At 40.3% G+C, this 12,190-nt stretch overlaps 1 protein-coding gene across 2 annotated transcripts in view; it reads right to left on the bottom strand.

Moving 5' to 3' along the window:
- The window catches only part of LOC113638608 (E3 ubiquitin-protein ligase UHRF2-like), a 42,059-nt gene extending 31,949 nt beyond the window's left edge, over window positions 1-10,110 (bottom strand). For both annotated transcript variants that reach the window (XR_007139017.1, XM_027139925.2), the window contains exon 1: window positions 9,726-10,110. Coding sequence is in view for 1 of the 2 variants with exons in the window: in XM_027139925.2 (XP_026995726.2) it covers window positions 9,726-9,878 (153 nt within the window). In the remaining variant the exon portion in view is untranslated. The remainder of the gene's footprint in view (window positions 1-9,725) is intronic.
- Between the last annotated feature and the right edge of the window lie 2,080 nt (window positions 10,111-12,190).

Genomic DNA, 12,190 nt, shown 5'->3' with positions numbered 1-12,190 from the left:
ATATTTAAAAGTTCACCACATGCAATTATAAAATACTCCAAAATGGCCGACTTCCTGTTGGGCGAAGCTCATAGTTTAGAGTGCATATGGTAACTGGGAGGAGCAGCTGTGTACGACCATGCTTGAAGAAGTCTGGATGTCTTGATCTATGAGGTTGGAATGAGAAAATGTTAGAACACCAGTTCCTTCCAATTGCTCTACAACAACCTCCTTATTACCTGTGGAGGACACCAACATTATGGCATAGCCAGTTTGTGAAGCTCTGGATGGAGGGACTGTTTCTGGAGGAGTTCTGGGTTGCAGAAGCATTTGGAGCACCCATCCATCCCTTTGAGTGATAACCATCAATGCTGTTGTCCCTGGCACCAGTCAAGGAGGGCATGATATTGGTAATTGGTTGACAAGGTACCTTAATTATCTCATTGAGCTGGAAGTGGCATCTGGTTCCATCTCCCAGGTTTCACCACCATTGTAGAACTCAGGGTGAGTGTCTGTGTGTGAAGGAATTAATTTTCCTCTGAGCTTAAGCTTCTCTTAATTTTCTCGGCCAAACTTGTCAAGTTTTTAACCAAAATTTTAATTTAAACAAAACCATACCTTTGCAACAGTTCACTGGTTCCCTATTATTCAAGTACAAGTTCAATTCCAACTGGATCACACTGAGTGTTTGTGTGTTGTGAACCATCTTTGCCAGCTCTGTGTCTCTCTCACCCATGGTGTTACTGGACAGACATAAGCAAACTAGGTAATTACAAGAACCATCATGGGTCACTTGTCGGTTTTGCCTTCTTTCTGTCCACAACCACACACATCCGGCCACAGCATCTGTTTATGTTCAACTGATAGGACATAACTTTTAAGCATTAAACACTGGGATTAGTTTAGCACACCATAGAGCACAAATTATAATTTGTATATGGTTACATACATTTTTATGCAATTATATTTTTATTGAGCATTGATTTGATGCAATATAAAATCCTGGTTACTTTTAAACTTTGGTTACTTTATGGATTCTTTGTAGAAGTCTTATTAGATGGGGTGAGTCATTTCTTGAGGGACAGAGAAAAATGCAGTGAAATGCTCTCTCAGCGTCTGGCAAAGTACCCCGGCTACAAAACGTACTCGCTTCAGTGGTGAGCAGAAATCTTTAAGCAATGCAGAAAAGCAGGAGAAATTGTATGCTAGAGACCAAAAAGCACAATGTGACATCCAGCAGTAGAGTCTACATTTAGAATCTACATTTTTTATGTTCACATATTCACAAATTAGGAAGATGTGTCTAATGTCTTTGTGTATAGTCAGCATTTATTCCCTTAACAAAGCTTGGGATGCATGAATCCCATTACTGCTATTAGTTATTTGTAAAATACAGTGCATGTTTACCTATATTATACAATGCTCTGATGCCAACATAATACATTTTGATGCAAAGCTGCGTACATCGTTGTGTCAATGGACAGATGGCGTGAATATAATTGGTGACATACTATTAAACTTAGTGTTAAATAACACTGTGTTAAAAACATTAGTTGTCATGTTTACATTTATGGCATTTGGCAGATGCCCTTATCCAGCGGGAAGTACAACAGTGCATTTAAGTCTCTATAGATATGGGGTCAGAATTGTTTCGTTATTCTGAATAAATATACTATGATCCACAAATAAATATAAAGAGTTTCACAAATATTTTTTAAATCAACAAATGCACAATAAGCAAACCGTAAATATATGTTACAAATTTCACAAAAAGAAATGAAATTCACAAATAAATAAAATGTGATTTGCAAATAAAAAAATACATTTATATATTAAATATATTATATATTTAATTGTATTTATTTGTGAATGGCTTCCTGCTCATTTGTGAATCGCGTTCTGTGCAATTTTGAATCACCACACGCATTTGTGGATTGCGTTCTGTGCATTTGTGGATTTGAAACATTTCTAACGCCAAGACGTGCACAAGAATCCACAAATAGGTGGACTCCGCCCACCGTCTACTCCAGCCAATCGGACAACGGTCTCGTGGCGCTGACCAATCGTGGCACGTGATTGGTTGGAGGTAGACCGTGCCACGATTGGTCAGCGCCACGAGACCGTTGTCCGATTGGCTGGAGTAGACGGTGGGCGGAGTCCATCTATTTGTGGACTCTTGTGCACGTCTTGGCGTTAGAAATGTTTCAAATCCACAAATGCACAGAACGCAATCCACAAATGCATGTAGTGATTCACAATTGCACAGAACGCGATTCACAACTGAGCAGGACCCATTCACAAATAAATACAATTAAATATATATATATATAGAAATATTTTTTTTATTTGCAAATCACATTTTATTTATTTGTGAATTTCATTTTGTGAAATTTGTAACATATATTTACGGTTTGCTTATTGTGCATTTGTTGATTTAAAAAATATTTGTGAAACTCTTTATATTTATTTGTGGATCATAGTATATTTATTCAGAATAACGAAACAATTCTGACCCCATATATAGATGAATACATTAACACTGGTTCACTAGGTTACAGTCTTTGGATGCCATCAACCTAAAACTCACATGATTCACTCAATCACAGGTAGAAAATAGTGCTCTCATGTAATCGAACATAATAATTAAACAAAAACATGTTTTAAGATTTTTTTGAAAATCAAAAACTGAAATCTGTATTTATATTCTTTATAACTAATATATAATAAGTCCGGCTTTGTGTGTGCTATGGAATATGTTTTCTTAAAGGATGTTCCTGTATTTGGTGACATTCACCTGTCACTCAATTGTTACCAGACTTTCTGTCCCTGCCACGGAGAAAAACCCCATAGCACAATGCTTCTACCACAACCTTCCAATGTAGTATTGGTATTAAGCCAGGCTCACACTGTGTGATTTTGTCCATGATTTGGTCGTCTGAGACAAAGTCCTAAAAGATTTCTAGTATCCTAGAGTAAAATCTGTAGTCTTTGATCGTTGGTTTGACATGGTTGCTGACAACCAGTCAATGATTGTTGCAATCAGTTTTCTTCCTCCGATGAAGTTCTGGCAGTGTCAGAAGTTTTCAGACACTTACCTGCAGTGTGACATCTGTTTACAATGAGCGTCTAACCAAGAAACAATAACAGATTGTCCCTGCCACGCTAGAACCAATTGTGAAATTGTGACTAGTTTTCTCCTGTAGTGCCGCTTTGCCTCTTTCACCGCTCTGTAGGACACAGCCTTGTATTCATCCATGTTCTTGGTGATGAGGCCCATGTTGTAGGAAGCAGAATGGTTGTCAAAGCATTGCAGATGGTTTTATCCACACGGTTTCTGAATGGGAAATGTTCTGATGCTGGTTTTGTGAAACGTATCATATGCTAGTTTTCAGATAAATCCCACAACCAAAACTACTTCCATAAACTTGTTGTCATCAGAACTGTGCCAGCCTGCTTTATCCAGAGAATCCTTCAGAGTGGCCAGCGATTGGTCTGTCCAGTGCACAACCTCTCTCAGAACCAGAGCTTCCTGCTTTGTTTGCAAACAGTGGTGTGTAGCAGTGATCCAAGGTCCTCTCACCTCTGGCAGGTCAGGTTATAAGAGCCATAACCAAAGTAAATTCCAGAGCAAGGTAGAAAGGAAGACATTTGTTGGTCAGGAGCTCCAAGTTGGGTGAGCAGAAACATGAAAGAGGTACAATGTTCACACTGTCACACAAGCTGTTGTTTGCCATCAGACACACTCCAAAACCTCTTGAATTTCTTGTTCTGTCCATGCAGTTCTGTCCATGCGGAGAACTACTTGATTGGATGGTGTGGTTCAGTATCGTTGTTTTCAGCCATGTCTTGTAGAAGAGAGCGCAGTCCTTGAATTTCCCTATGGAACTTCCCCTGGCCTTGAGGTCATCAGGCTTCAAGTCTCTGTTCTCCAGAGACTGGATATTGGCTAACAGAACGCTAGGTAGATGAACACAGTTTGCGTGTGCCCTCAGCCTGTTCCTGGTGCTGGCTTGTTTACCTTGATTTGTTTGGGTCATGTCCTTTGTTGCTCTTCAGGATTTCACTCAGCCAGCTTGAGTTCAGGTTTAGAGTACAGGTATAGAAACTGTGGTAAGTGATAATGTCCATGATGCAGGTTTTTTGTTTTTGGCCAGATACAGTGCTTGTCTAATCAGATCATCTTTTTCCACGTTTTCAGAGTCCTGGCATATGCCTCCACTCAGTGCGCTTGTCTGTCCAACAGGTTCTCTGATTTGAGAGATGACGGCATGGCAATAGCATGCACAAGCCACTCCGGCTCCAAAATTTTGCTTTTCACAATTTTTAGCCCACCTTTTCAGGGTACGTGGACACCAGAAAAAGCTGTGCTCATGTATACGACTGCCAGACACTAAAGAAATTGTGCAGCAGTCAACCTGCATGATGATGTGCTAGAGAAACTTTCACAATCTGAGTTCTGGATGCCGCCATTCAGATAGACAGGCTCACCTCCTTTCATGCCTTCAGAAATGCAGCTCTGTGTGGTAAGGCTTGCGGTGGTGGTGTGTGTGTGTTTACATCAACACTGAATGGTTGATGTATTGATCATCCGCAAGTGCGTTAATGATGTGACTGTCTCCAAGACCATCACCGCACGCTCCAACCAGAAGCCTTGGATGACTGCTAAAGTCTGAAGATTTAGGTGTCCTTAAGAACAGCAAGGGCCAAACTGTCTCGAGCCATCAGAGAAGCAAAGCATACACATGCTCAGACAATCCACAGCCCCTTCCAGGACAGCAGAAACACCCAGTCCATGTGGCAGGGCATCCCGCCGATCACAAACTATAAGATAGCTTCACCTACCTGTGATAGTGGCGCCTCCATGCCAGATTCACTGAATGACTTGGTTTAAGTTGCAGAACAATGTAGCGGCAAGGAAGACCATCCCTACCCCAACAACCAGATACTCTGTCTACAGTATCCACGGCCAAGATGAGGAGAACTCTATGCAGAATTAAACCCTGGAAGACTGCTGGACCAGACAACATTCCTATTGGGGTCTCACAGAACGTGCAGAACAGTTAGCGGATGTCTTCACTGACATCTTCAACATTTCCTTGAACTGCGTTGTTGTTCCTACATGCCTCTAAACAACCACCATCGTCATGATGCCAAAGAAGTCTACAGTGTCCTCCCTCAATGATTATCGTTCCATTGTAAAGAAGTGCTTCGAGAAGCTTGTCATGAGGCACAACAAGATTCAGTTACCACCCTCACTGGACCCCCTGCAAACCACTCCATGGACGATGCCATTGCCATGACCCTTCAATTAGCCCTTACCCACCTGGACAATAAAGACACATACGAATGTTTATAAACTTCAGTTTAGAATTCAACACAATCATCCAGCACCTGATTGAGAAGCGGAGACTGCTGGGACTGAACACCTCCATCTGCAACTGGATCCTGTACTTCCTGACAGGGAGACCTCAGTCAGTCCGGATCAGGAACAGGGCTGCGTGCATAGCCCACTGCTGTTCACTTTAGTGACTCATGACACAACATCAAGTTCGCTGATGACACAAATGTGGTGGGCTTCATCAGCAAGAACGACGAGTCAGCATACTGAGAGGAGGTGCAACAGCTAACTTGCTGGTGTAGAGCATCTGTCTCTGACTGTTGATAAAACTACAGAGACGGTTGTTGACTTCAGAAGAGCACCAAATTCCTCGGTTTTCATCTGGTAAATAACTTCATCTGGTCCCTCCATACCAGCTCCATCACCAAGAAAGCCCAACGGGATCTCCCTCCCCCATCCTCACTACATTTTACAGAGGGACCATTGAGAGCATCCTGAGTAGCTCCATCACTGTCTGGTTTAGAACTTGCACCATCTCGGATCGCAAGATCCTGCAGTGGATAGTAAGGACAGCTGAGAAGATCATTGGAGTCTTTCTCCCCTCTATCACACCACATGCTGCATCTGCAAAGCCAACAGCATTGTGGATGACCTCACACACCCCTTACACACTCTCCACCCTCCTGCTATCTAGAAAAAGGTACCAAAGCATTTGGGCCCTCACAACTAGACTATGTAAGTTTCTTTCCACAAGCCACCAGACTCCTCAAGAACTGAACTCAACTGTACCGAGCATAACACACATGCACACTCAACTATGTGGACTGCACTGCTCAAATAATCACTCTTCAAATATACATCCATGTCTACAGTACCACCCATATCCAACTGTTAACATACTATTTTGCACACTGTTTTTGCTATCTGTGCATATGCTGTCTTGCACATTCAGTCAATTGCTGTTTTGCACAATTCATTACAATACCTCATATAACTGCTGCTATTATGTTATGTGTTTTTATTCCAGTATTTCTGCACATGTACTGTAGAATATACAGTATGTACACTGGTCTGCACTGATTTTGTGTATTGTCTTTTTTGTTTTGTCTTGTAGTGTTTTGTATCATTTGTTTGCACTGTCTTTTGTCTTGCACTGTTTGCAACAGGTTGCACAGGATGGCACTCTCCAGTCCATCCTATCTTCCAACGTTTGCTCGCTGGACAATAAAATGTACTACATCTGACTTCAGTGGGAAACACAGCAAATTTAGAGACTGTTATGTCTTTGTTATCACGGTGACATGGCTTTGTGACAGAGTTAAGGTGGACACCATTCAGCAAGATGGTCTTACCTCCTTTTTTTTACCAACAGAAATGCAGCTGTGTTGTAAGGCTTGCAGTTCTGGCTTGTGTGACTACATCAACACAGTATGGTGCTTGTTTCTAATTACTGCTCATTGCTAGTAAAGTTTGTGACTGTTACAGTATATGCAGACCATTTTATTTACCATAGGAATCCATCACTCTTTTCATTGTCTGATTGTATATTCCCCAGTGCTAATGCTAAGGATGCAGTTTGTGAACTCTATGGGGCTATTAGTGATCTGCATGGACTGCTTTTTTTCACCAGTGATTTCAGCCATGCAAATCTCAAATCCAACATTGCAACGATGGGGCAAACACTCCAGATGTTGTTTACACAAACATCCCCCTCATGTACCACTGGGAGCCCCGCCACCACATTGGATTATCAGACCAATCACCACATAAGAGCACCAATCAGAAGCTGTGGATGACCGCAAAGGTAAGTGTGCTGCTGAAGTGGAGAGACTCATTTTACAAGACAGCCTTAAGTACAGCAAAGGCCAAACTGTACTGAGCCATCAGAGAGGCAAATAACACACACAGCAAGAGAATCTACAACCACTTCTCTCACAGCGGCAACACCTGGTGCATGTGGCAAGGCACTACAGGACACTTACCCCACATGCTCATCTGGAAATTGATGACCCCTCCCACCCCTCACACACACTCTTCACTCTTTTACCTGTTCTTTAACTGTCTTGTTTGGATGAGCTTGTGTCCCATGCATTAGGTTGCTGTTCTTAGCTGAGAGGAGTGGAACCCTATGTGGTCTTCCAGCTCCTACTTGTCAAGGCATGGACTTCACAAGATCTCTGAAGGTGTACTGTATCTGGTACAAAAAAATTAGCAGCAGATCCTTTAAATCCTGTAAGATGCAAGGTTGGGCCCCAGATGTTGTTTACAAGCATATCCCACAGATGCTTGAACAGACTGAGATCTTGTGCATTTGAAGGCCAAGTCAACACCCTGAACATTCTGAGCTGTCATGTCAAGTTTAATGCATTCCAGAACACTTTTACAGCAGGGCTAATTATCCTGCTAAAATATGCCATTAGAGAATAACGTTGCCAGGAACTTAGTCTGCAAAAATGTTTAGGTTGGTGGTAAATTTCAAAATAAAACCCACATGAATGCCAGGAACCAAGGATTCCTAGAACCTCACATCTGCATCACACTGCATCTGCCTACTTGCCTTCTTCCTATAGTACCTTCTGGTTCCATGCCTCCCGCAGGTAAATGACACACACATGCCTGGCTGTCCACATGATGTAACAGAAAATGTGATTCATCATCTTTTTCCAATGCTCCATTGTCCAGTTCCAATAGATCGCATGCCGTTTGTAGGAACTTTTGGCTGTGAACAGGAGTCAACACGGAAACTCCAATAGGTATGTGGCTCCACAGACCCATATGCAGCAAGCTGCAATGCACTGTGTGTTCTGATAGCTTTTTTAACATAACCACTTTTAACTTTTTCATCAATTTGTGCTCAAAGTAGGACATAACAAAAACATTATAATTAAAAACACTGAAATTAATTCCAATAATTAATTGTAACCTATCATTTTCAGGAATTTTAATTAACACAATAAGTGTAAGCGACTACCGTACACAACCCGAGAAAATAAAAATCAAATGCTCCGAATAGTTTCATATTATTTAGGGACAAGATACTGCCACAGTGTTGTGTGAGGTAGTGGCCAGCTGTAAATACAAATATATAGCTTATTAACAGTGTAAACGCGTCAGCACAAAGCAGTTATAACAGCATAATTACACAGTAACATAAAAGCGAACTGAGAAAATAATTCATATGGTCGCATCCGTTTGCTGTCTATACTTTGGCTTGTTTTGTCTTCAAAACCCCCGCCTTTTATTCATCAGCACGTGCAGCTGACAGGAAACCGGAAAAAGAATACTTTGCTTTTGTTTCTCTCTCTCTCTCTCTCTCTCTCTCTCTCTCTCTCTCTCTCTCTCTCTCTTTCTCTCTCTCTTTCTCTCTCTCTCTCTCTGTCGCTCTCACTCTCTGTCTCTCTTTCTTTCTCTCTCTTTCTCCGCATCTGTATTCGTCTCAAGTCCTTTTCTTCTTTCACATGTGACGTTCCATCCGCAAGCAAGCACGACGTCAAAACAACACACACACACACACACACACACACACACACACACACACACACACACACACACACACACACACACACACACACACTGATTTCCAGCAGCTTCGCTTAGAGACAGCGCACGTGTAGCGAGAACAACACAAACACCAACATCTGCTGTGATGTCGCGATGTGCTAATAATAAAAATAATCATAAACGGAAATGAGGCATAGGCTTGACAAACGAGACCCACACAATACAGGAATACCGTTAATAATCATTACAAAACAAGAGCTTGCTTAAAGCTATTAAGTGGCACATGTCTTCAGGTAACCATGGCTACGTCCCAAACCATAATACTATCAGTCTGAATGAATAGTGTCACTACAGTATATTATTACAGTTTAAACACCACTCAGTAAGACAGAGTGCAGACTGTGGCGTTAGAAATGTGTGTGTGTGTATATATATATATATATATATATATATATATATATATATATATATATATATATATATATATATAGTGACTGTTATATAATTGTTATATGGTGATAAAATAAACAAACTAAAATAATACACAAGATGATCCGAAAACGCAACCAACTAGATAAACAGCCTAGTGTTGACTTGACACCTGGTGTTTATCCGGGTTCAGTCAGAATTATATAACACTGCAGACGTTAATTCGGTATAAGTCTTGATTATTTTGCTGACTGATAAATCCAATGACTTTCGCTCGATTTCTAGGGGTTTCTTGTAGCTTTTCTTGCGCAACAAACTGCAGAGTAACATTCCCAGCCAAACAGGAAGCGTTAGCCAGCGAGCTAGCTATCTAACTTAGCAACCTGGCTAGCTAACGACATAGCAATAATTCAGAACACTAAGACAAAAACTAAGAGATAAATACGAGTGTGAACACGTTAAAACAGACGTGTCGGACCTGTTTGCCCCTGTAGAATAAGCGCTGTCTTTCAGGGTCCACATTGAAGATCTTCTGTATTTTGAGACGCAGGGACTCGATCTTGGTGAGCCGGGACAGATCCTCCACCGTGCGGGTCTCCGTCCCGTCTATAGTGCGGACCTGAATCCACATCGCGGCTCGGTTTAGCCCCGAATAACGGTTACGTTTAACGTGAAAAAAATAAATCGGTTTAATCCGGGTTCGGGGGGTCGCAGGGAGGGGAATAAGGGGGGCTCTGAGAGAAAGTGTTCACGTCTCCATACACACACACACACACACACACACACACACACACACACACACACACACACACACACACACACACACACACACACACACACACACACACACACACACACACACACACACACACACAATATCTCTCTCTCTTTCTCTCTCTCTCTCAGCTTTAGGAGGCGTTACTCACTTAAAGCAGTCACGTGGCGGCGACGGGGGGGGGGGGGTAGACGACGACACGCAACCGACGTTAAATTCGCGCCTTTTTAAAGACGCCACGAGCTCCTCTGCGGTAAACTTGTAAATTAGCCTGTTGCAAACCTGTTCGGACCTTTAATGTTCATTTTAATGTAAAATAAATTTGCTCGAAAATGTGCTCGATATATAATATCGATATAATATAAATTATATATAAATATGTCTCTTTTTTAACGACGAAGGTTTTATTTAGTATAAGATGGTTGTATCGAAGCAGAAAAATACGGTTCAAGTCTGAAGCTTAGACAACAAAAACTAGCCAAAACTAGCTAAATAACTAGAAATATAGAATGAAATTAGACACAAAAAGACGTTTTTCTCATAGAATTAATCGGATGTGATTACGTACTACAAACGTGGTTTCATGAAAATGTTTTGTCATGATTTTGTTTTTAAAAGGTTGGCTTTAAAAAAAAAGTTTTTATTGCTAAACCAATTGATCTAATTTTTCAATATAATATAATAACTCAAAGCATGTATTGTATCAGTAAATAATTAGTAATAAATACTTATGTTAACATATTTATGATTTAAATATTGTTTTATAATGTAATATTAGGTTAAAACTAACATTTTCCCTCATTGACTACAGATAAGATCTCTGGAGGTTGATTGATGAGATCAGTGGGTGGGGTTTTTTGTTTGTTTGTTTGTTTTTTGAATAATCTTCAATTTTGTGAACATTTCTGTGTTCTTGCATGCAGGAATTTCTGCCAAAATGTTTACAAAAAAAATAGGTACAGAAGTGAAAAATATGAACATCATGATCTTGATCCTACAAGCGTATATTTTATCACCACATACATTGAAGGTTGTTGTTATACATTTGGTAAAACTGTTGTTGATAAGAAAGAAGCGAATCATAGTAAACATTTCATGTTAAAATATCTGAAAATATATAACATATTTTAGATATAAATATTTAAAATATAATTTAAAATATAAACACATAGATATTTAAAATATAAACACATTATAGATATAAACGTGAGCATTGTATTGATTTGGCTGGTATTGAAACTAATAGAATAGGAATAGAATAGAATAGGACAGGGCATGAAAGCCTTTATTATCGCCACATATACATTACAGCACAGTGGAATTCTTTTCTTCACATACCCCAACTGAGGAGGTTGGGGTCAGAGTGCAGGGGCAGCTATGATACAGTGCCCCTGGAGCAGAGAGGGTTGAGGGCCTTGCTCAAGGGCCCAGCAGTGGCAGCTTGGCTGTGCTGGGCCTTGAACCCCAATCCTCTGATCAACAACCCAGAGCCTTAACCAGTTGAGCCACCACCGCCCCAAATAATAATAATAATAGTTATAAAACATTGTAACAGCCATGTTACAATGATTAACCAAATATTAATTGGGTCATTAATAAAAACTCAAAGAGATAGCAAAAACAAATGGATGAGGGAAGATGTAGGAAAAGGGAGAGAACAAGAGCGTGATCATAATCAGAGGATTTCCTGTGGAACCTTTGGAAGAATTACATTGATTGGACGAGAAAGAGTGGTTCGAGTGCCCTCTTGTGGAAAATATGCTTTTTTTTTATTCGATCACAAAATTTAATATCACACATCTTCGATAAGAGCTTCAAAACAAAAACATTATAATAACATTGAGTATTAATCTGCCACACCTAATGAATCATATAAACAGTTAGCTTAAACAGATGACAAAAGACAAGCTACAGTTTTTCTGGATCTTTGTGCTGCTTAGGCTATATCAAGAATTATCCTTTTGTTGCAGTAGATGATTATATTAAATTTCAGAATTAAGTAGTGATACCCAGCTCATCATTATCAGGGTCACTTCTTTTGAATGAAATATAGAAATGTTCCATTTGTGTTAGATACCCAGATAAGAAATGTATAAAAGGGGAAACATTTGGGATCCTACCTGATTGTTAGATATAGCACACTATAGCAGCAAATCTGGTATAGAATA

The sequence above is a fragment of the Tachysurus fulvidraco genome, chromosome 21 (assembly GCF_022655615.1).
Source record: "Tachysurus fulvidraco isolate hzauxx_2018 chromosome 21, HZAU_PFXX_2.0, whole genome shotgun sequence".
NCBI classification, from domain to species: Eukaryota; Metazoa; Chordata; class Actinopteri; order Siluriformes; family Bagridae; genus Tachysurus; species Tachysurus fulvidraco.
This window is presented reverse-complemented; position numbering and strand designations above follow the sequence as displayed.